This window comes from Ptychodera flava, chromosome 10 (genome assembly GCF_041260155.1).
Source record: "Ptychodera flava strain L36383 chromosome 10, AS_Pfla_20210202, whole genome shotgun sequence".
Classification (NCBI taxonomy): Eukaryota; Metazoa; Hemichordata; class Enteropneusta; family Ptychoderidae; genus Ptychodera; species Ptychodera flava.
This window is the reverse complement of record NC_091937.1, coordinates 29,501,257-29,527,194: the sequence shown is the minus strand read 5'-3', so window position 1 is coordinate 29,527,194 and position 25,938 is coordinate 29,501,257. Positions and strand designations below refer to the sequence as shown.

Below are 25,938 nucleotides of genomic sequence, written 5' to 3'. Positions count from 1 at the left end.
GGGGATAAGAGGGGTTTAACCTCAGAAAATGTGTTGCACACATTATTAGACTCTAATTGAGTTGATGAAGAAATAAACGGTGGGCTTAGATCCACTTTGACCACTTTGACCTTCACTTTTCTTTTCAATTTGAAACACTCTGACATTAAATGGCCGTCTTTCTTGCAATAATTACAAGAAAGTGTACCGAACTGTTTGTCAGAAGGAGATTGAGACTTGGGATCTGATGATGTGGAAGTGTTACTTGAATTTTGTGAACTGTTGTCATTTGATTTCCTACTCTCCTTTGAAAATTCTTGGATGAAAAGGAGGAGTTAAATTTACCTGCATTGTTTCTGTATGAAAAGGACTGGGATGGTTTGCTGAGAAATGAAGATTTGTGGGTCAATGAATAATCATCGGCCAAACGTGCAGCAACCTCCAATGTATCTGCCTTTTGTTCATTGATAAACGTCTTGATGTCACTCCGAATGCACCTCTTAAATTCTTCAATCAAAACAAGCTGTCGTAATTTGTCATAATTCTGACTGACCTTTTCAGAAGAGCACCAACGATCAAACAGTTGTTCTTTTGTTCGAGCAAATTCAACATAAGTTTGATCCTTCACCTTCTCACAATCCCTAAATTTCTGACGGTAAGCTTCAGGCACCAACTCATAGCCCTTGAGAATTAATTCCTTCACAGAATCATAATCTGAAGCCTGCTCTACTGACAACTGAATGTAAATTTCTCTGGCTTTACCCACCAAAGCACTCTGCAAAAGCATAGACCAGGACTCCTTAGGCCAATTCAGACTCTGAGCAATTTTCTCAAAATGAAGGAAATATTTATCAACATCCTTTTCTTGGAAAGGGGGAACTTACCTGAAATGCTTAGTGATGTCAAACTTGTCTGAAGGGAAGAATTTTCCTGACTGTCAAAGGTCTAAACGTTTTATTTCTACACTGTTCTTCTAATCGCAATTCTTTTTCTTTCTGTCTTTCTTCCATATCTAACTGCATTTGTATTTTTTTCCTTTTCTAATGCCTGTCTCTCTTTTTCCATTTGTAATTCTTTTTCTTTCATTTGTAATTCTTTTTCTTTCTGTCTTTCTTCCATTGCTAACTTTTCACGTGCCAAATCTGCCTGTATTTCTAACTCTAACTTTCTGAGTTCAAAGGAAGACTCAGGTTCATAATCTTTTAAGGCAGACTCCTCAAAATGGCCAGAATTAACTAAATGTTTTGCAATCTTGAACTGTATTTCTCGCTTGCGCATAGATCTTTTGACATCTACTTTAAGGAAATTTGCCAGTGCTATGAGTTGTCTTTTCTGAGGGAATTAAATGTGTCCTGATCAAGGTCATCCATAAATTCGTCTGGTTTAAATTCCGCCATGATTGAATTTCGCTGAGTTCACAGTATACAGTAGTTTTGAAAAGGCTGTCAAAATGTTGTCAAACGGCTCAAAATATTCGTCTCCCGGACGAGCCCCCAATTTTGTTACGTGCAGAGAAAACGAACAAAAGGGTGAACTCAGCAGTTTCCGTTTAAACAAAATTTATTACGAAAACAAAACTATTTGCTAAGTCAGGGATAGAGTACAAGCTTTAAAAGTGTACAGATTACTTATCTCAGCTGGGACGGCAAAACTCCAGTCTCAGAGTTGTAACAGTCAGTCGGATGAATGAACAGTCCTTGGTTTGCAGGCTTGAAGCTACACAAAGTCCACAGTATAAATCCAGCGTTGACAGTGAAGGTCTTGAAAAGTCTTGAGAATGACTACTGCTGGAGTTTATAGTAACACACAAGAGACACGATCCCAAAAGTCTGACTGGAAGCTGAGCACGTCCCTTTTATAAAGGCATATAAGAACAATCTAGAACTTTTATTGACATGCTAATTACTGTTCTAAAATTATCTCCTCTTACACAACTAATCAACTTTCCAGAACATTCCAAACATGACTAATTGAATTCAAGGTTGTGAGGTCATTAAGGGCAGTGACCTTGAGAATGTTCTAGACTAATTGAACTCAGGTCATGATGAGTGTGGGGGAAATGACCTACATAACACCATACAAACAATTTGTTTTCTACTTTTAGTGCACCGACAACAAGCCCAAAAATTTGTGACCCTCCCCCTTAGAGGAGCTCAAAAAATTGTGAGAATCCCCAAACAGAGGCTCAAAAATTTGTAACCCTCCCCAAAATCCCCCGTCCCTCCCCCCTGCTAATTTACGTCCAGTCCCTAATCTATGGTGTGGACATTGTCAGCCTCACACAACTGAAATCAAACATTAACTTGGGAAAAAAAGTTAAGTCCTAGGATCTGTGATTGTTCATTGGGCGTGAATGCCGGCCTAGCTCTGCGTGCAGGGCTGTGTTACCGGTATGCCTCCTGCCACAGGCCGTATAACGCCGGTAACACCACAGTCCCTCGTGGGCTATTAGCTGAGCTCTGGGACTATTCGCCCCATAGACGAGTGTACATAAGCGAAAAACAACCCAAGTCAGAAAAGCCTTAAAACGAGCCCTCAGTGGCGTTTGATAGTTACGTTTAAATTCAAAAAACGGATGGCGGCCGTTTTGAATTTAAAATATCTTGAAATCTTAGATGACTTGTCCCTCTTATACCATATTTTTGCGCGGTGGCCCCTGATTTTCATTTTTTATTTGACAAAAAGTATGGTTAAAAGTTTCAGCTCCACACTCACCATTGGAGACATTAGCTTTGGGGCAAAACCATGATTAACACGGGAAGTATCAACAGTAGGAAAATACAATAAAATAGGATGTTCATTCTACAGGAAAGTGGAAAACGCGTTAATATACAATCTATGAGGTGTATCTTATTGTATATGCTTAATAATAGATCACGTCAGTGAAAAAATAACCTATAACACATGAAACCTGCATTTTATGATAGATATAGTGGTGATATTTTCAGTCTACATTCAGTAAAACAGATGCATTTTCCCCCAGTCTTCTGTTTTCCAACCATTCATGAATGGCACCGTTGCTGAAACAGTTGATTGTTTTCACTGACTGCAATATAGAAGGGAAATGTGTCAGCTCAACACGGCGATGATGTTCACTTCGTTCGATATCAGATTTTCGTTGTGTGTCATGTTGTGTATGAGCGATTACTGTCACACAGGTTGTGTTGAACTGCCTTATATGGAATATTAAGAAAAGAAAGACATGGTGTTTAATTCTTGAAGTGATACGTTTTGTTCTTCTTGTAATTAGTGGTGGGGGTTGCGGTGGTGAAGAGGCTCACACTCAACATATAGTCAATTTCGGTAAAATGATCCATATTGTGCAAACCCCTGATAGCAATTTTACTGTTAGTTTTTGAACCTTAATCGATACGAGTTCACGAGTTCATATTAATTAATTTTAATAAATAGTACTTGAAAGTTCATTTCGTCAAATAAGTTAATTTGGAGTTTTTGAAAGGATACGCCACATATGGGGTGTGCCGCCCAAGCTGAAAACATCTACCCATGTATATTCCAAAAGTATGCGCTGTTGTTAGGGCTATAACATGTTTGACAAATTTCAGAAAATTTTACCTCTACTGCATGTGAAGGTTTTCCTAAAGCTTGGAATAGTTGCTTTGTTATCGACCCATTAATCAGAATCGAAGGAATAACTTTGAAACAAAATTCTCTCTGCCTATGAAGAGGTCAATTGTGCTTCTCGATACCCTCATCTTTAGAAACATGTACTAAATGTTGGTAAAGACTTCATGAGATCTCGGCTGTATTTCATATTATTTATTTCTACTGAATTCGTGTACGACCACTTTAACATCGGTAAACTAAAGCAGACTGGCGAACGGGCAAAGCTTAACACAAGCCTCAAAGAGAAAGGACACCGTTTTCGGCTTTTCTCATCGACCGTCTTAAACAGCTTGTATATTCATTTGACTACGCAAAGACGTGTTTATGTCACAATGCGCTGCAGGTTGACAGAATCCAAATGATGCATACAGAGCATAACAACTGGAATCATGTCATGACGTGTTTTGATAAGCGCAACTGATGATTTCTCTACAGTTTTATGTATTTAGATTATTTTATAACGGTTGATTCTAGGGCGAAAAATTTTGGATTTAAAGTTATAAACTCTAACCAGCGCATGGAAAACAAGCTGTATGAATAATATCTGAGGACGTGTGAATTTTGATTACAAAACTGTCACCATGTATTTTCTTTCTGTTGCTAGTACTAGTCGTGCGCGGGTCGGAGAGAGGGAATGAAGTAGGGTTGTCATCAGGTTTATTATTTATTTATTTTTTCATTGAGTGTATTAGGAGATCGCCATGATGTAATGTATGGTGTGGGAGACATTCAGGAAAAAGTAGTTCTTAATCACAGAGCTTCAAGCAAGTGTGTATATTTTCATAGGGAAAAAAGAAATTTTTAGCTCTGTAAAAACTAAGACGGAAAAACATCAAGAGCCTCAAAACGAGGTCTCGTAAGTGGTAGATTAGAAAAATATTAACAAAATTTGTATTAATAAAATTTGAGAGTCCGAAGATAAGTCCTCATGAGGCGCATTCTATAAAGTAAAGTGATTCCACTGTCGTGAAATAAGGGATGATTTATGTTTCATTTTGTTCTCCCTGTTTTTTTATTTTAATTTTTTTTGCTATTAGCGATTGAATGTCATCGGCTGTTTACCAAAGATAGTGCAACTAAGAGTGTTTGGAGTTTGATAGTTACGTTTAAAATTAATACAGGGGTGGAGGCCGTTTTGAATTTCAAATATCTTGAAATCTTTGGTAACTTGTCCCTCCAGTACCATATTTTGCGCGGCGGTCCCTGTTTTTGTTGGCAAAATAATGGTTGAACGTTTCAGGTCAACACTCATCATTGAAGACATTGATTTCGGCGCCAAAGGAAGTACCAACAGCGGGAAAATAAATAAAATAGGATGTTCAAACTGCAGGAAAGTGGAAACCTCCTTAATATACAATCTGTGAAGAACTATTGTATATGCTTACTAATAAATCACGTCAGTGGAAAATTATAACACATGGAACCTGCATTTTATGATAGATGTAGTGGTGATATTTGGCCAAGAAAACAATGTTTCCACCCTCTACATTCAGTAAAACAGATGTATTTTTTCCGAGTCTTCTGATTTTCCAACCATTTATGTATGGCAGCGTTGCTGAAACAGTTAATTTTTTTCATTGACTGCAATATAGAACGGATATGTGTCAGCTCAAAACGGCGATGATGTTCATTTCATATGGCATCAGATGTCATATATTTAAGTTGTGTGTCATGCTGTGCATTTGGGATTACTGTCACACAGGTTGTGTTGAACTGCCTTATATGGAATATTAAGAAAACAACGACATGGTGTTTAATTCTTGAAATGATAAGTTTTGTTCCTGTTGTAATTAGGGGTGGGGGGGTTGGGGTGGGCAGGGGGTCTCACACAAAATATATTTCAATTTAGTTAAAATGATCTATATTGTAAAAACTCCTGATAGCAATTTTACTATTGGTTTTAGAACGTTAATAACGACAAAAACATTTGCCATTATTATGAGTTCATATCAATTAAATTTGTTATAATAGTAGTTAAAAGTTCATTTAGTCGATGAAATTAATTTAGAGTTTTCGAAAGGATATTTCATATTTGGGTGTGACGCCCTAGTTGAAAGCAGCTATCCATGTATATTCCAAAATCATGCGCTATTATTAGGGCTAAAAATGACAAATTTTAGAAATTTTCACCCACATTGTATTGCATGCGAAGGTTTTCCTAAAGCATTGGGCAGTTGCTTTGTTATCGAGCCATGTTTTAGATTTTTTCGGACGCGAAATTAACCCATGTTTAGAAATTTGTTTCATGAAAAAGTTACACATACCCGTACACCTTTCTATGTGAGTACCCTCTACCCCCATCCCCGCCCTTTGCACCTTAGTCACTGTCCATATTTGAAAAAACCCAAATATTAACATCATAGCCAAGCGATAACATCTTATAGGATTTTGACTGGAGGTATTGAAGAAGTTTATCACTAGTTTTTTAACAAACAATAATCACTCAACAGTGTAAAGCTAGATAACTGCACTGTTTCTGTGACATAATTAGAGTTATATTGCTGCTCCATGCACTACAACGACGGTATTATCTATTAATTATATGTTATATTATTATGTAATATCGCCCATAAATGTAACAAAAATCAACCATAAATGTTATAAAAACATCAACCACAAATGTAATAAATGGTAACAATAAATGTAATAAAAAACAACCCATAAATGTAATACTTATCATTGATAAGTATTACATTTATGGGTGTTTTTTTTATTACATTTATTGTTACCATTTATTACATTTGTGGTTGGTGTTTTTATAACATTTATGGTTGACAACCATAAATGTAATAAATCTATTTTGTAGTTGCAATTGAGGAATTAGCGCTTAAATATTGATCTATGTAATAAGGAAATCAACTCCACACATTTTTCATTTCTTAATTGTTTGCGTTTATTGTTTTGCATATTTGAAAGTGTATTTTACGTTTCCCTGTTTTGTGTAAAGAACTGATTGGCCATGGCTAGACACAGCTGTAATCTGAACGTCAGTGCAGTCTCTACTCCGGAGTGGGGAAGACTGTATAACACTACGATCCTTTAACGCCGTTTTTTCGAAATTGCCGTACTTTCTTAATCAACTGCCTCTAATTCGTCTTCAGTGGATAAATTGTGTGGAATAATCGATAGATTGTCTGTATTCCTATGTTGTCTCACTTGAAGTTTGTTCCTTCACTAGGGATGCCAGGATGTCTAATTTTGTTCTACTGTGTTCAAGGTACTAGTGTTCGTATTGTTTTTTACTAGATTGAAATATATGTTGTCGTCAACATGTTTTGTGTCTTAAGTTTCTGTTATAAGGTTTTATATTTCTCTGTTATTTGTTCTGGGTCATTTGTCATAAACTTTGTGTGGTATCACAAGTTGACGAGTTGTTTTGACGCTTCCTTATTATGTAATTATCAGTGTCTATAACTGCTTTTCTACTTCCATTATCTAACGGTTTGATCAGTACCTCGCCGTTTTCTGATAGCGTTCTCAAAGTATTCTATTCTGTGTTTCGGAAAGGAAACCTAGTTTCAGGAAAGTATGCAATAAGATTACACTACTCTTATTAAAGTTATTATTTACTCAGGCCATTGATAAACAAATGATCACATATGCGAGTTCAAGTTTATTACATTTATGGTTGAGTTTTATTACATTTGTGGTTAATTTGTTTATTACATTTGTGGTTGCGGATTGTTACATTAATGGTTGACTATTTTATTACATTTGTGGTTGATTTTATTACAATTGTGGTTGATATTACATTTGTGGAGATTATTACATTTGTGGAGGTTACAAATATCACCAACTGATTACCGTTTGTCTAGGGAGTTTACTTGCGCATAAGTACAGGGCGCTTTTGAATTTGGCTCACTTAACCTAACTCTATAGTTTCATCGCGAAATCATTGCCAACTAAAGGCACGATATTTGTTTCAATCTAACTTTTCCCCTATGATCGGAATTTGTTGCCCGAGTAATGTAATTTAAGATTATTCAAATACGGAGTTGTTCTTCTTAAACTCATATTTCCACGTCATTGTTATGATCAGAATTTGTTGCCCGTTTCCTCCATTTCCGCGTCATTCTTTGTTGGTACAACCTGAGACTAGTTAATTATACTAGTCCCAGGTACAACGTGCGTACCCCTATCGCGCCGTCGCTTTCCGAGTTCTACAGGTAAACAAATGACATCATTAGAGAGGATAGGCGTGGCGTCCTTGTCACATGATAACCAGAGGTCGCATACGGGTACAGCCATAGACCCTAAAAAAGAGCGTCTTTGGTGTAGCAGACGTTCGGAACGACAAGCGACAATTCCACTCGTAATCATTATTTCGTGTTGTATTTTTTTTTATTTCGATTTTCTTGATCATTTTCTCAAATTTCGACAAACAACCTTGTAATTGTCATTGTAACTTAGGTGTACGCGACTTTCATGTAATTATTCCTCTCTGTACTGTATATCAATACGCGACGGGATGCGGCCACATTGTTTTTCCGAAAAACATACAAAGGTGGCTATCGATATTCGATATCGCATGTATTTCTGTCTTGAAGTATTTTCATGATATTGTTTTAGCTAACTATTTGTCCTTCCATAAGGTATAAGATAATACCTTTACGGCCCGGGTTCTTAACGTTGCTTACTGCCTATAGTTATATTTCACCTGTGTCTATTTCAAGTGAATACCCAAAGTATGATTACGATCTTAGTGGTGTTTGAAATATAAAATTTCTTTTGGTATATTCGTGACGGCAAGGTGTCGAGTCAGAATGGACCTTGAGCCTGCGAATGATATTTGTACGACGAACCACTTTACAACTTATACATTCGTAGATTGTCATTCTGTGTAAAAAGTGTAAATTAAAAGTTTACCCATTAATCTCAAAAGAGGAACAACTTTGAAGCAATACGCTCTCTGCTTCTGAAGAGGTCAATTGTTCTCCTCGATACCCTCATTTTAGATCCATGTACTGGCAAGGACTTCATGAGATCTCGGCTGTATTTCATATTATTTATTTCTACTCAATTTGTGTACGACCACTTTAACACTGGTAGACTCAGGCAGACTGGAGAACGGGCAAAGCTTAACACAAACAGAAAGAGCAAGACGCCGTTTTCGGCTCTTCTCATCGACGGCGTGTATATTCATTTGATTACGAAAAGACGTGTTGATGTCACAATTCGCGGCAGGTTGAGAGAATCCGAATGATGCATAGAGAGCATAACAACTGGAATTATGTCATGACGTGATTTGATAAGCGCAGCTGATGATTTTTCCACAGTTTTATTTATTTAGAATATTTTATGACGGTTGTTTCTAGGGCGAAATATTTTGGATTTAAAATTATAAACTGTAACCAGGGCATGAAAAAACAAGCTGTATGGATAATATGTGGGGACGGGTGAATTTTTGATTACAAAACTGTCACGGTGTATTTTCTTTGTGTGGGCAGTTATGGGCGTGTCTGGATCAGAGAGAAGGAATGAAATTGAGGATGTCATCAGGTTTATTATTTCTCTTCAATTTTTTATTGACTGAATTAGGAGATAGCCAGATATAACTACACCAGATTCGGTATAATGTATGGTACTGGGAAACATTCAGGAGTCAGTTCCTAATTATAAAGTTAAAAGCGTGTACATGTATTTTTTGCCTTTAACGTAACTATCAAACGGCGAACACTCTTAGTTGCACTACCTTTGAAAAACGGTCTATGACATTAAATCATCAATAGCAAAAAGTAAACAACAGGGAGAACAAAATCATCTCTCCTTTAGCGACATTGGAATCACTTTACCACATGTTTAAAACTTGATCCGTGTACACTGTACAAGAATGCTACCGAGTTTGTTTAATCTTTCTGTTTTATTAAGTCGATCGATGAAAAGAAATGAAGAAATCGGTTTTGTCTTCCCTCCAATGAAGAACAGTTAAATTTTAGAGTTGATCGGGTGATTCGTTCTTTATTCGTCGCTTGAAGTTTTAAACGCCGAAAAATTACCGACTTCAGAATTGTTTGATTTACGCACATTTGTGGCATGTTTTTTATACATTTAGGTTGAACGCGGCTCTCGGGGCCAGATCTTTGGACTCTCAAACTTTATCAATATATTGCTGGTCTACAACTTATAGGGACTCGTTTTAAGCTCTTGCTGTAAGAAAAATTTTTACCGTCATAGTTTTTTCAAAATTGAAAAGTTCATTTTCCCCATAGAATTAACACAGGGATGGCGGCCATTTTGAATTTCACATATCTTGAAATCCTAGGTAACTTGCCTCAGCTATAGTACCAAATTTTGCGCGATGATCCATTTTTATTTTGATTTGGTGAAGAAATGGTTAGAATTTTATTTAGGAAAGGTTTGGAGGCACGTACTACCTTAAATATGCACATTTATCTGCTTGTCTGTCAAAATCCCTACCGTTCAATAAGCTTATGTGAAAAGATATTCAAATATGTAAGTAAATTTAAAATTTTTACTTTGCCATATTTACACATGCAAACTTTGCAATTTGATTGAAAGGTATACCGGAAACATCGAAGCCTAATCCACCGTGACTCCAGCTGTTACAGTCATGTGACTCTTCGGGATAGTGAATATAAGTCTGAAGCAAACCAAGGAATCACTCATTTTTGAATACCTTCGAATCTGACTCTGTCATCGCCGAATACAATCATGAAGATGGGAGTTCTCGTCCTGTCCCTATTCGTTGTAGCGTTTGCTATGGTAAGTATCTCACTTGATTTCATCTATTTCTTCATAATGTTGCCCTCCAGTATTCGTTCTCCAGTCGTGTAGCTGTATAACGCAAAGAAGCCTATCGATGTTTCTTCGCTGCGGGGTTACAATAACCACGCGCACAACACTATCGCAAGACGAGTTTCTCGTTTTAGGACTTGAAAAATTGAGATCCGAGTGCACGCTCAGAGGTCCGCAATTCCCTATCACCGCTTGAAAGAGAAAATATATATAAATATATATATATATATATATATATTATATATATATATATATATATATATATATATATATATATATATATATATATATAAGTGTTTCCCGTGAGAAAATGTATATTTATATATAATCCTTTGGTATTTTTCTGTTAGACGTCATCGTATACGAGTCCTTTTCGCGGAGCCGTACAACTTTGAGCCGAAGGCGAGAAGTTGTGCACAGTCTTCTTATTTTTCTTTTGATGTGAATGGATCAAAATTATTGTCACACATTGCATGATTTTTGTTGGGTTTAACTTTCATTCAATGAGTAAAGCGCCCTGTCACCCAAATATGCAAACGATTACAGATAATTTCATTCATGTATCCAATCAAGTTGAAATTTTGATACACTCAATAGTATCTCCACCAATCAGACATAGGGATTTGTCACGTGAGCATGTCAATCATTGTCTCACGCTGTCCAAATTCAATAGCAAGTCGGCCATTGGCGGGCATAGCTTTCACCGCGCTATCGACGGCAAGCCATAGTATTCAGCGTTATTCAGAATTATTTAGACTCTTTCAAATATATATTTATGAAGTAAATGCAATGACACGATCGAAACAGTAAGTCTCATTCATGAAGAGATGCTGTGGCTCTCGATCCCTTGCTCGATCTGCCCGCCACTGCAACATGAAGTAGGTCACAGTGTCGGGCAGATCGAGCACGGATCGAGCAGAAAACCGATCGATTTAGCAGAGTACCCAAACCACCGGTGCCTGTGTGGAGATGCCTAAAACCACAGTCCCTCTGGATAGAGGGACTGTACTCCAAATTTTTTCCACTTGACGGAAACTATATTCTGTTATCCGAGTCAACCTCCGAAAATACATCAACAGCGAGGCACTTCAGAGAGTTCAAGCTACGGCTACAGTTCGACAGCTTATGCCTTCACTACAGCCGCAGGTTCGATTCCGAATTTACAGATTTTTATGTGATAAGGAAATTAATCGTTGTTCGTCGAATGACGTGATGTCTGTGCCTTCTATGTCGCTTTCTCGAAGACCATACGGTACTTATTTATTCAGTTGAACGGCCTACGAGAAAAATCGATAAAAATGGGTGGAGCAAAACATAACTATATGGTTTCTTTGTGAACAAAAAGTAGCAATTTAAAACAGCTGGTTGAACACCTCAAAAAAAGGACGTTTACGCCACATAATGCATGTAAACAGTGACTGCACGGTGACTTTACATATACTATATTCACCCAATTTTGCGGTTTACTTCCATACGATACATCCACTCATTTCCCCTGTAGGTTTGTTACTCCCCACGGACACCGTCGGGGGAGTATAGGTTTGGTCATGTCCGTGCGTGCGTGCGTGTGTGCGTCCGCCGTCCGTTCACGCAGATATCTCAGACATGCCCTGGTCAATTTCTTTCAAACTTTGCACAAGGATAGTACCCTACCCCATACAGATGCACGTCGATTTATTTCACAATGCGATCAAATTTGGCCGTGTTAGAGGACTTTTTAGTTTACACCTCCATAGACTCCCATGTGTAAGGCAGTTCTCCATAGACTCCCATGTATAAGGCCAAGAAAAATAAAAATTTAGTTTCTCATCGTATTCATATTGCAAAAAGGATGCAGTGACACAGTTTTTAGTCCCCACAGATGAAGTCCAGGGGGCTTATAGATTGGGTCATGTCCGTCTGTTCGTCCATCCGTTGGTCCATCAGTTCACGCAGATATCTCAGATATTTTGACAAAATGTCATGTGACCTCAGTGACCTTTGACCTCAAATATACATATTTGTCCATAACTCAGTAACAATAAGTGCTACACCCTTCATATATGGTATGATGGGACACCTTATGACGCCACATATTGTACCTCATTAATTATGCACATATATAATTTTGAGCGAGCCAATAGAGCTAGAGGTCTGATTTTTGGTATGTAGGGATAACTTAGCAATACAATTTTTTGACAAAATGTCACGTGATCTCAATGACCTTTGACCTCAAATATACATATTTGTCCATAACTCAGTAACCACAAGTGGTACACCCTTCATATTTGGTATGATGGGACACCTTATGACGCAACATATTGTACTTATTAATTATGTGCATATCTAATTTTGAGCGAGCTAATAGAGCTAGAGGTGACTTTTGGTATATAGGGATAACTCAGCAATGCAATTTTTTGACAAAATGTCACGTGACCTCAATGACCTTTGACCTCAAAGATACATATTTGTCCATAACTCAGTAACCACAAGTGCTACACCCTTCATATTTGGTATGATGGGACACCTTATGACGCCACATATTGTACCTCATTAATTATGCGCATATCTAATTTTGAGCGAGCCAATAGAGCTAGAGGTCTGATTTTTTGTATGTAGGGATAACTTAGCAATACAATTTTTTGACAAAATGTCACGTGACCTCAATGACCTTTGACCTAAAATATACATATTTGTCCGTAACTCAGTAACCACAAGTGGTACACCCTTCATATTTGGTATGATGGGACATCTTATGACGCAACATATTGTACCTTATTAATTATGTGCATATCTAATTTTGAGCGAGCCAATAGAGCTAGAGGTGACTTTTGGTATATAGGGATAACTTAGCGACACAATTTTTTTGACAAATTGTCACGTGACCTCAATCACCTTTGACCTCAAATATACATATTTGTCCATAACTCAGTAACCACAAGTGGTACACCATTCATGTATGGTATAATGGGACACCTTATGATGCAACATATTGTACCTCATTAATTATGCACATATAGAATTTTGAGCGAGCCAATAGAGATAGAAGTCAGATTTTTGGTATATAGGGATAACTTAGGAATACAATTTTTTGACAAAATGTCACGTGACCTCAATGACCTTTGTCCTCAAATATACATATTTGTCCGTAACTCAGTAACCACAAGTGGTACACCCTTCATATTGGTATGATGGGAAACCTTATGAAGCCATACATTGTACCTTATTAATTATGCGCATATTTAATTTTGAGCGAGCCAATAGAGCTAGAGGTCTGATTTTTGGTATATAGGGATAACTTAGCAATACAATTTTTTTGACAAAATGTCACGTGACCTTTGACCTGAAATATACATATTTGTCCATTACTCAGTAACCACAAGTGCTACACCCTTCATGTATGGTATGATGGGACACCTTATGAAGCCACATATTGTACCTTATTAATTATGCGCATATCTAATTTTGAGCGAGCAAACAGAGCTAGAGGTCTGATTTTTATTAGGGATAACTTAGCAGTACAATTTTTTTGACAAAATGTCACGTGACCTTGGTGACCTTTGACCTCAAATATACATATTTGTCCATAACTCAGTAACCACAACTGGTACACCTTTCTTATTTGGTATGATGGGAGATCTTATGACGCCACATACTGTACTTCATTAATTATGCACATATCTAATTCTGAGCAAGCCAATAGAGCTAGAGGTCTGATTTTTGGTATATAAGGATAACTTAACGATACAATTTTTTTAACAAAATGTCATGTGACCTCGATGACCTTTTACCTAAAATATACGTTTATGTCAATAAATAAGTAACCACTGGTCCTATGTCTTTCATATTTAGTAGGATGGGAGACCTTATGACAATAAACGCTCTACCTCATTAATTATGCACATATCTAATTCTGGGCAAGCGAATAGAGCTAGAGGTCTGATTTTTGGCATATAGGGATTATTTAGATATACAATTGTTTTTCAAAATGTCATGTGACATCGATGACCTTTGACCTTGATTTATATATATATATATATATATATATGCATAACTCTGTAACCACAAGTTCTATACCCCAATTTTGATTGGATATAAGACGTTAAGATGTCACATCTTGTACCTCATTTATTATGCGCATATTTATTTCATGGCTGGCCAATACAGCTAGAGGTCTGATCTTTTTTCCCGATTTCGAACCATAACTTACGCATACCTCATGTATTTCAAATTGGGAACAACGACATAGACCTATGTACTCATAGATATCAACATATACACTCCAGTGATACTTCTTAGGGACGATTCAGAATTTACTTCCGGGGGAGGGTGGAGGATTTTCTATTTTCTTGGTGATTTTTTCCATGCCGCCTAGTAAATTATAGAAAAAATCTATGGCCCCCTCATCTGTCCTGTTTTTTTGCATGCCCCCCTAATATACACATGCATGCTTACACAATATAGACATATCCAGTCTAACAAGTTGCAGGAACTGTAGTGGACATTTAATCGATGATATAACAAATCATTTCAGGGTTATGTGACTATAAAAAGAATAATTTGCAGGGACTGCAAGTGGCACACTTTTTGAAAGGGTAGCAATAAACATATCTGGTTGTAAATTTCTGAAGAAAAGATAATTACTAAATATGAATACTTTTTTCGTTATGTCTCACTGATACATTATAATGATGCACACAAAGACAAGCAAAGATGTCAGTTAGAAATGGTGAACAGAAAATCAGAGGAGCAGATAATTGGCAAAGTGATATATATCTTGAAGTTTAATGGTACATCATTTGCAGATATCCAGATATTTCTGGAAAGTGAGATGTACATGTACATGCACAAGTTCAGCATACATTTTCATTTGATGATGCTGAATATTTGCAGACTCACGGTGAAAGTTTTAAACATTAGGAATTAAAATTGGTGAAAGCCAACTTGTTTTTAATTTTCTCTTTTTTCTAATTTGGTCGTCATAAAACCAAGTAGCTGCTACTGAAAGCAACAATGCTGAGGAATATTTTAGAACATTTCTTGGACAAAACACCTTATCCAAAACATGAATTCACATGTTATTCTGCTCATTACATTCACAATCCAATGTTCAAATTAAAATGCAGACAACCCTGTGCGAGTCAAAGTTCACATTTTGTCAGCAGTATTTTTCAAATTGACAGAGCATTCATATTTCAAATTTTTTTAACAAACTCTAATTTTAAAATAGTCATGATGCGCATGTTTTCAGATTACATGAAACAATTAAATACATGTTAATTTGTTTTTTTTGCCTTTTCTGCCAGCCGCCACTGTGAAATCTTTGATTATACATATCAGAATGAATGGGACACAAAGTATTAGCATCAATACACAATGTGTAAGCCTATCCACATTTCTCCTAGCCTCATACACACTGAGATCACTTCTTGTACTACAGCAAATTTCTTGTGTACACAATATTTCAACAATCTGACACCATAGCGTTGGTGCAGTGCCACTGGACTTGATCTGAGATCTCTTTCAACAAAAAAACCCTGACAGTTCACTGTATGGTTTGTATTGACAAGCTAAATACTGGACATTTCATAACGCTTCAGGGAGGAGAACAAGATACTGCAGTAGATGCATAAAACAAACCACTGAGAATATTACTGAATTTGGCAGCTAAAGGAGTTTAACTAAACATGTTGAGTTTATCTGTCACCCAGGTAGCATCTATGGTTCTCTTTTGTAGAGATCAGAATTCTGGGCAATATTAAATTGATGTTTTTTTTTCCTTGGCCCCCCTAAAAGACTGTGGTATTTTTGTCTGGCCCCCCTAAATTTTCTTGGGAAAAATGGGTGCCCCCCCCTGAAAATCCTCACCCCCCCTGGAAGTAAATTCTGAATCGTCCCTTATTGACCACATTTCCCTGCCCCATCAAGACTAATACTCCTATTACAAGCGGGGGCTATGTCATTGTCAATGACTTGTCTTGAACATAGACTTTTTCGAAGTCTTACTGGAGCAGAGGTTCGGCGCCTCGGATTTGTACAAAACATGATGACGTTGCCAGGTGATCAACACTCCTTAGTTCTCAGAGTGTACGTTTTTCGTCCGAAAAACGAAGCGTTTGTCACGGTATTCAGCGCGTTTTTGAATAATTCAACATAATGCGTATCATGACAGCGGCAATAGCTATCTGCATCTTTGTATACGGGTAAACGCTGCAGAAATCCAACTAGTAGTTTTTCTGCCACGGGTCAATTATGGCAATTATCGGGGTTTTCCTCTGCTCATAGTGTACATCAGTCTTGCAGGGAGTCTTGATTGCAGTCGTGTTTGCCTTGATAATAAAGCACCATTCTGTCCAAACGCCGTGCTAGAAATGCCGCATTTCAGGAAAGAACGGGAACACGGGAAAAATCAAAACAGTTCTGGGAGAACAGCAAATACGCCCAAGGGACTGGACACAAATTACAAGGGGGGTGTTTTTGGGGGTGGGTCGCCATTTTCCGCGCAAGTATTTTGAAGGGTCATAAAATTTTGTATATGCCTATGGGGGAGGGTCACCTTTTTTCATGCATCAAAGCTGAAATTGCATGTGCACGTATTGAAGAATATTGAATACTGAAAAAAGAAAAAATACCTCCTGGCACTTTCATTTTCTGCCATTTCCATTTTCGGCGCGCCCTTCGGGCGCAAGTTTAAGGGTATAATAAACAATGTATTGATGATCCAAGCAGCCACATTGATTTAAGTTGTCATGATTTCTATTTATCCAACTCCTCTATTGTGCATAACTGTCCCCTATAATGACTCTTTCAATAACAATTTGGGAGATCACTTTTTTGATATCATTCTCCCATTGGCAATACATCGGGTATAGGTCGGTGTCAAATGTTCATGTCGCTATATGTAATTTTTTTATTTTTTGAGGACATGGACAGAATATAAACTATTCAGAATAGTGCAAAATGTCATCAATAACAACTGAAAGCTTCAGGTCGATCAACTTTGAATAACAATTTAGGATCAGATAACCTATGAGTTATTTGTAGTTTCCTAATAGCCTACAATGTATAGTGAATCAACATTTCGATGAAATTCCAAAATCAAATTTCTTGCACAACCATGGACTTGAAACCGTTCTAGTTCATCATTAACATTAATACTAATAATTAAGTGTACATAAATGCACATATTTACTTAGTTTTGTATTGGAAAAAAAAATTAATAGTTTTGTCATAGACTGCCATGTATAGTGAATCCACATTTCAGTGATATGCCAAAATCAAATTTCTTGCACAACCATGGACTTGAAACCACTCTGGTCTAATCATGAACATTAATACTAATAATTAGGTGTACATAAATGCACAGATTTACTTAGTTTTGTATTGGAAAAAAATATTCATAGTTTTGTCATAGACTGCTATGCATAGTGAATCGACATTTCAGTGAAATTCCAAAATCAAATTTCTTGCACAACCATAGACTTGAAACCACTCTAGTCTAATCATTAACATTAATACTAATAATTAGGTGTACATAAATGCACAAATTTACCTAGTTTTGTATTGGAAAAAAATATCCATAGTGTCATCATAGACTGCTATGCATAGTGAATCGACATTTCAGTGAAATTCCAAAATCAAATTTATTGCACAATCATGGACTTGAAACCACTCTGGTCTAATCATGAACATTAATACTAATAATTAGGTGTACATAAATGCACAGATTTACTTAGTTTTGTATTGGAAAAAATATTCATAGTTTTGTCATAGACTGCTATGCATAGTGAATCGACATTTCAGTGAAATTCCAAAATCAAATTTCTTGCACAACCATAGACTTGAAACCACTCTAGTCTAATCATGAACATTTATACCAATAATCGAGTGTATATAAATAGACAGATTTGCCAAGTTTTGTATTTTAAAACAATTATTCTTAGTTTTGTCATAGACTACAATGTATAATGGATGAACTTTTTATGCGAAATTCCAAAAACAAAGTTCTTGTACACAGATGCACGTGTTACCACCCTCTTCTAATCAAGTACAATTATGTCAATTATTCAGGGTCCATATATGCACAAAAAGTGCATATTATTAATTGTGAAATAATTTTTTTACAGTTTTGTCATAGACTCCCATGTATAGTGGATCAACATTTTCAGTGAAATTCCAAAATCAAATATCTTGTTCACATGTGCACTTGTAAACAACCCATGCTAATCAAGTATATTTATATCAGTTATTAAACATCTATAGATGAACAGATATTGCTAGTTTTATATTGGAAAATACACGTTCATAGTTTTCTTATGGTCAACTACCATGTATAGTGAATCAACATTATCGATGAAATCTAAAAATTACATTTTTTGTACACGCATGCACTTTTTACCTGCCACTTCAAGCAAAGTACATTTACATGAATTATCACACACATATAATTTGATATTTTTTGGACAAAGCGTTATATCAGCCACATTTTGCCTTCCTTTTGGGAGGGGGACTTCAAAAGTATAGCAAGTCATGATCAGAAGGGGGTCTTGAACACATTGCGGGTTTGTTAGGCGGTATTGAGTAACAGGAGAGGGTCACTTTTTCATGCATGGATATGGGAGAGGGTCACTAATTTTTGTGCAAGAACTTATGAAGGGTCACTATTTTTGATGCAGCGGTGTTTCGAAAAACACCGGCCCACCACCCACCCCCTGTAATTTGTGTCTAGTCCTTAATACATGTCCAAATCTATCGAGTTTGGTCATTTCAATGGACGACGTTGACATTTACCAAGATGCTCAACGGCCAAGTCGTCTACCAAATTTTGTAGAGCTTTTGTCTTACAAACAATCCTTTCCTCACTCGACCTTAGTTCAGCGAGGCAAGGCTGTGTCTCCATTATAAAACGTAGTTTTAGACGGTTCTTGGATGGTTGTAATTTCCCTTTCGTTGTCTCGTGAACTCGGCGCTGTCGGATGGGAGGGTACCGACGACTATCCCCCCGGCTTCGATTACAAGTTTTATGGTGACCGAAATGAAATGTGGTGTCGATTTGTTGTCTTATGATTATTTCAAAAAGCTTCTGAAAAATACTTATTTTAGAAATCAAAACTGCTAATATTTAATCACTAAAAATAAAATCAGAATAAAGTGATCGCATGAATTCTCGGAGCATTCGTTTCAATGTTCATCCCTCCTTATAAAATGGTGAGTTCTAGTATTTCGCTACTTTCAACGATCGATCCCGCCAAAATCGAGTGCACTTGCACGTCTACACTCTCCACGCAATCGCGATACTAGTTCATTACAAACGCGTGGTTGTCAGAGACAGACTGCTAATCACATTATGTCAGCTGGCTTTATGAAGGTAGCGGTCACTGATGAGCAGGGGGAAGCCTCGGGAATTTTCTTTGCCAGGAATGAACTGTGATGGGGATCGAGCGCGGACATTCGAGTGCAACTTCTGGAATTGTTTAGGGGCGACGTCAAAAGATCGATGTTAAAAAAAAACTAAATTGTTAAGTTATGGGGTGAGGGGGGGGGGGGGTTTGGCCAAATTAATTTCTGTGCAGTCAAAAACAATTAAAAGTCCTTTTGGCAAATTTTACGATTTCAAGGCTGTTTTTGTACGTTAAAAACCGATCCAGTCACCTGTATTTTGTTACTTTATAATGGACAAGTTTTCAATTTTATTTAATTCAATGGTGCATTGGTACGTCGTTCGAAAGAATTAATACAGGGTATGAGTCCGCAATGTTTTTTAGTTTTAGGTCAGTTAAGTTAGAAGGGGTGGAGGGGTCTGAGGCCAAACTTAAGCAATTAAGTTAGATTTATTATATTGAACTTTTGATGTTGCCCCTTAGTATGGTGACCTCAGCTGCAGCCGGTGACGTTTTTCAACTCGACGTCGGATCAGCCTCAAGTGACCCAGCAGTGACGACCGAACATGCCGAAGGCGATAGCAGGCGTCAAAAAAATATAGGTTTTGTCAGCACATTGGATTCTGGAGGCTACTGACTTTTGAATTTGACTTTGTTCGCTTTGTGTTACATAGGCATGCACGGCTAATAGGTCGGGAAAGAAAATGTATATCACTTTTGGAATTTTGAAAAAGCTAAGTGATAGTTACGCATTGCGCTTTCAACAGTACGTTGAATAGAGGGTAAAACATGAAATTTGAAAAGAAGACAGAAGATACACACAGTGTAGACAAAGTGAGAGATCATACCAGAATTTGTGCTGGTACTTGTCCGTGGTCCCTACCCGAACATATCAGACGTACTTTATGCCGGGCATAATTGACAGTATAGGCCTCCTGTCTATAAAATGTACGGCTCAGGTAGGCCAACATAAATGAAAATAATCCTTTTCAGGACCAACAAATTTTCAAAAAGGGAACTACCGAATCAAATGTATTATACACAGTGTGTGTGTGTGCGTTTGTATCTTTCGGTACGCTCCGAGTATTCCGCGTTGGACAATCAATGCTACGTACGTAGTATCTCGAATGACTCATTTGCAATTTGCATATCATGTCAATCACGCAGATTCAAATTGAACATCGAACGTTATACCGGCGACAATACCGGACAATATTTTATCCTTTTTCTGGTTCTAGACATCATTTCAAATTTAATTTCGTCAGAAACCAAGCATATTGTGCTCCAAATACTGATACACATATCCCTCAATTTCCAAGAAAAAAAATTAATCTGTAGATTTCTAAATTAACGGTTTTATCGACGACGTCCAGAGTGTACCCAGTACGTTTGAAAATCCCACCATAATGACCACTCTCGTAGGTTCTCGCGCTTTTATACGGGAGTTGGGGCTTTAAGTAACAGATATCATTACTTTGTACATTGTACTTGAAGTAATTTTGTGTTATTATCTATAAAGCTCTGTCCTAGCATAGAGCACTGTAATTTCTCATGAGGGCATCTGTATACTACTCTCTCTCTCTCTCTCTCTCTCTCTCTCTCTCTCTCTCTCTCTCTCTCTCTCTCTCTCTCTCTCTCTCTCTCTTCTCTCCTTTCAAAAGTCACTCTATTTTAACCCAGTCTAAAGTCAAATTTATATGAATTTAATTTAATACAGCAACAGTGTAAAAAACAAACCTTCAGTTACTTTACATATGCATCCATACTTCAATGCAATTGTGCAGGCCTTGATGTTGGTTTCAGAAAGCATCAAATATGGCACTTTAATTTTTGCAGGTTGGGAAGACAAAAGCAAGCATTGGAGGCGAGTGTCTTTTCCTTTTTTACAATATTATGGTTTCATGTGATAGTATTAAAATGATAGTTCTTGATTAAAGTCCGTGTATCAAAGTGGATGAAGAAGTTTCTCTCTGGCAATTAACATGGAATGATGGCGATTTCTTTCAATTTTCCTTCGACGTCTCCAAGGAAGACACTGTATTTGGCTTTATTTACTAGGAAAACACCAAAGTAAGGTGACAAGAAACTCGAATGCAATTTCTAAAAGTATTTTCATTTCTTCTTTGAGCATAATCATCCGTTTTTTTAAGAAGATCGGTTGTTAACATTTTATCAACCGATTTATCAACCATGCTACCTACATTGGAAAGTTGAATGAAGGCGATGATACAGCATGTTTGATTTCGCCTGAAAGAACTTCATCGCTTTGATTAGGTGCCAGAATTGTGAATTTAAAGTAGAATTCGCATCGGATACAGTTATTCGGCCCTTGAAATTCATCTAAAACTTCTCTGATCGATCGCCTTTAGAGGTTTTGGAATTAGTAGAGTTTTCACTCTCTCGGTTTTGTATAAGTAGAAACATTAATTTTCCCCATCGAGTTGAAACCGGCGTTGTGGCTATTTGAATTTAAGATATCGGTAAATATCGAGCAATTTCTTTCTCCAGCACTAAACTTAGCATGGTGACTCGTGATTTTTATTCCTGATTTGGTGAAAAAATTGTTGAAAGTTTTTTCAGGTAATGAGGAAAGTTTATTTCGGTTTCGGGGCGCACGCTACTTGAATTCGTCAAAATGTTTTGTTTTGATATTGAGGAAACCCCTTGAAGATTGTTGTGTACTTACTTATTGAGTAGTACTTTCAAGTACTTTTGGGCGCAGTCCTCTTTCACCGACTGTCATATTTCAATTGCCTTGCAAATAACCTAACACTTGTACTTTTTATGATTAGTATGTCTGTTTGTTTTCTGATCTATTGTTTTGATGTTTGTTGTGTATATCCAGGTGTGGAGATAACGGTTTCAAATGAAGAATGTCTGATGAAAATGGGATTCAAACGGTCTGATGATAGAATCCGTGTAAAAATACACTACGTCATAAACGGAACCAACGTTAACGTCACAGGCGTGGCGACGATGGAAAGTGGGGAAGGAACCAAAACTGTCGAATATAAACCCTCCCTACCAGTCGAGATGGCGCTTACTGTAACGTTCACAATATATACTAAAGGTGGCCCTTTACGCGAATCACATCAAATAAGTACGTAATGCAGCTTATATTTTTAAAAAGTACAACAGCTTTAAAAGGTCAAGAAGCTGTATACCTCTGGTGGTTTTGTCATTATGTTTGTATTTTATGTCAACTTCAATTTCTTGAGCAAAACCTAAAAGGAAGTTAAGGACACTAGGACGGCGGAGGACAGAGAAGGCCAAATAGACAACTTGGTGAAACATTGTATTTTATGAACGTAATGAAGTGGAGGACAACATTCTCAGCGGAGGATAAGATGTAGAGCAGTATTATCACTCTATATTGTTACATAAATATTGTCCTCCGCCATATTCTGCACTAATATCATTGTCCTACGCTCTATTTTGAAGTGGGAATATTGTTCTATTCATGACATTCTTCACTGATAGCATTGTTCTTCACCAATTATAATGTGAAAATACTATCCTTCGTCTTATTCTTTAGCGAAAATACTGTCCTTCCCTTATTCTGCAGTGAAAATGGTGTCCTTTACCATATTCTGCACTATAAAATCGTCCTTAGATCTATTTTGCATTGGAAATACTGCCCCTCACACTATTCTGTATTGAAAATGCTCCTTCAACATACGATGTAATGAAACTACTGTCCTTCAGCATATTTGTCTCTAATACCGTTGTCCTTCGCCCTATTTGCAGTGAAAATATGTCCTTCGCCCAAGAGAAAATGCTGGCCTTCAACCCACTGTGTACGGATTACACAGTCCATCACCTTACACTTGAGAAGTTACAATGTCCCCCACTTCATTCTGGACTGAAAGTACTGTTTTCATCCTTTCACTGTCGACAATCCCTTGTGTCTTTTCCCGTCTATTATGGTAGAGTCGCTCGCACATACGGGACGGTGGGGGTCGCAAGAGTTGCGAGGAAGGCGTGAAGTCGGGATGCCGAAGGCATCATGGCCACAAGTGCTAAAGGCTAGAGGCAGACATAGTTCCTTGACTCGGCCGTGTCCAGTGCTACCGGAGCGAAGAAAATGGCGCAAACGACTGTCGACAGTCTATCGTCTGTATTCAGAAATACTGTCCTTCGTTGTCCTTCACTGTCCTTCACTGTTTTGTTTTAGTCTCACCCGTTTCCTGTTCTACTCCTAATGGTATGATGAGATATACGCAGTGCTAAGCTTGTCTTTTGAGCCTCTCTGAGTAGACTGCATCGTTATTGTTCACAAAAGAATTCTGGTCCAGACTAAATTCAGATGTGAGCAATAGCAGTGCATTTTACACGTAAAGAGACGTCGTGAAAAGCTAATGTTTTTGCAGAGCAAAACTTGCAAGTGACATACCATCAAACGTAACATGTACTGGGCCTTAAATACTGTCCAATTTCTATTTGGTATTACAGCTATCGTTATAGTTATCATGCAGGATAAAATGGGTGTTTATGGATTTCGAAGGGTTTTGTTTGTTATCTTTGTATGCAGCTTTTATTGTTAGCTCAACTTCGAACACATGTCAACACTTTAGCGTTCAAATCATGATTTCGGCCCAGCATTTTTCACACTTTCAAGCTTTCATTTAGGAGAAGAGTTGAAAAGGTTTAAGGTCAAGCACAGTTAGTTTCGTTTGGTTTTAGTGTGCTTTGATTCTCATCTGTCCATGGCAAGTTTCTATCGTTACCGCCAGCATTAAATCCACATATCTGACGATTGCGTGAATGCATGAAACTCTAGTAATGGGTACCAAACATACTTGATGTGTTCTCATTTTTATTGTAATATTACTGTGCAATCCTACATCGAGCAATATACCCTCTGAGAAGATGTATATATATATATATATATATATATATATATATATATATAATTTGCTGAGACACATCATGGTGTTTATTGACTTGCTCTGATACGGCGGCAAACCTAGCAAACATGTTTTAACTTTCATCAGTCGCCATAGTACAGTAGATACAGTGTTTACATCGGTCGTAGGAGTCCCTGGCAACCTTGGAGCAGAGTTCCGACGACTGCATCCCTTTAATATACGAATGCATTCACTTATGCAAAACATAAGTATAATGTTGTAGACATAAGCCTAGGAAAGATCCTCCCATAACATGTTTAAGCTTGCTGGTCGAGTTCGAAGATCATAAGTTTGTTTACCGACAGTTTAAAAATAAATCTGTATAATGACTTAGAGAAATGGGATTGAATCAGTGAAATTTTGCTTTAGCTATCAACAGATAAACTCGATTTTTTCCTTCGTTAAGTCATTTCATGTCAACATACTGAAACCAGAAACACGTTAAATTCCAGCCTTGCCAAAGTGCGGTAATTTAACCCATGATCCACACATCACGACTTTCGACGGACGCCGCTACACCTACCAAGGGCTCTGCTGGCATACCCTTGTGAAGGACTGCTCGGGCAACACACCTCGTTTTGAAGTTTTGGGAAAGTTTGAACCACGTGACCCAATCGATCGAGAGGTCAGGAGCAGGACAACCGACTTGACTGTCATCATTGGTGGACAGGTCATCGAAATGGACAGGAACAATGATGTGAAGGTAAGGATACTGGCTTTATAGCGAGTGTTATTAAAGCTGCAGAGTGGCCACCTACGTCACTGCCTTCTCATTACCATGGTGATCAATACATACTTTCCTACTGTTTTACATTAACACAATCCAGCCAGACAGCCAAGGGTTCATTTTGTAATTATACAGGTTTCTGTTTCATATGTACGAACGTTACCGCACAGTCATTCTGACAGTGTGAATTGGGCCGAAAACATGGTCATTTTCACCGCATCACTTTAATTTTTAAGTGAGCATTGTGCAAAGATTATACTCTAAAAGTTTGACATACTACGAAAGAGGATTCTTCGATGAGTATGTGCCGAAAGTTTGTAGTCAGCTCGACGATCACAGAATATTTTGTGATGTTTTGAAAAACATGTATTTTTGGCGCTGACTAGTATGACCAGTGTTGCTCTGCGTGGCAGGGCTGTGTTACACGGCTATAGGCCTCCGGTAACATACAGCTCTTTCACGCAGAGCTAGGCCGCCTGCCGAGTACGGTGTTTACGTACAGCAGAGACGCGGGAAATTCCAATGCTTGGATATCGCTACATGCATGCTTTTGTGGCAAGCCTTCCGTTGCCAGCCAGCGGTA

At 37.5% G+C, this 25,938-nt stretch overlaps 1 protein-coding gene across 2 annotated transcripts in view; it reads left to right on the top strand.

Moving 5' to 3' along the window:
* The window catches only part of LOC139142438 (BMP-binding endothelial regulator protein-like), a 57,798-nt gene that overhangs the window by 28,860 nt on the left and 3,000 nt on the right, over positions 1-25,938 (top strand). The window contains exons 1-4 of one of the 2 annotated variants that reach the window (XM_070712372.1): positions 10,181-10,329; positions 21,558-21,585; positions 22,567-22,821; positions 25,081-25,331. In XM_070712372.1, the coding sequence (XP_070568473.1) occupies positions 10,279-10,329; positions 21,558-21,585; positions 22,567-22,821; positions 25,081-25,331 (585 nt within the window). In that variant the 5' untranslated portion in view covers positions 10,181-10,278. Of the gene's footprint in view, positions 1-10,180; positions 10,330-21,557; positions 21,586-22,566; positions 22,822-25,080; positions 25,332-25,938 lie in introns of those variants that run through there. The other variant, XM_070712373.1, reaches the window with a different exon arrangement.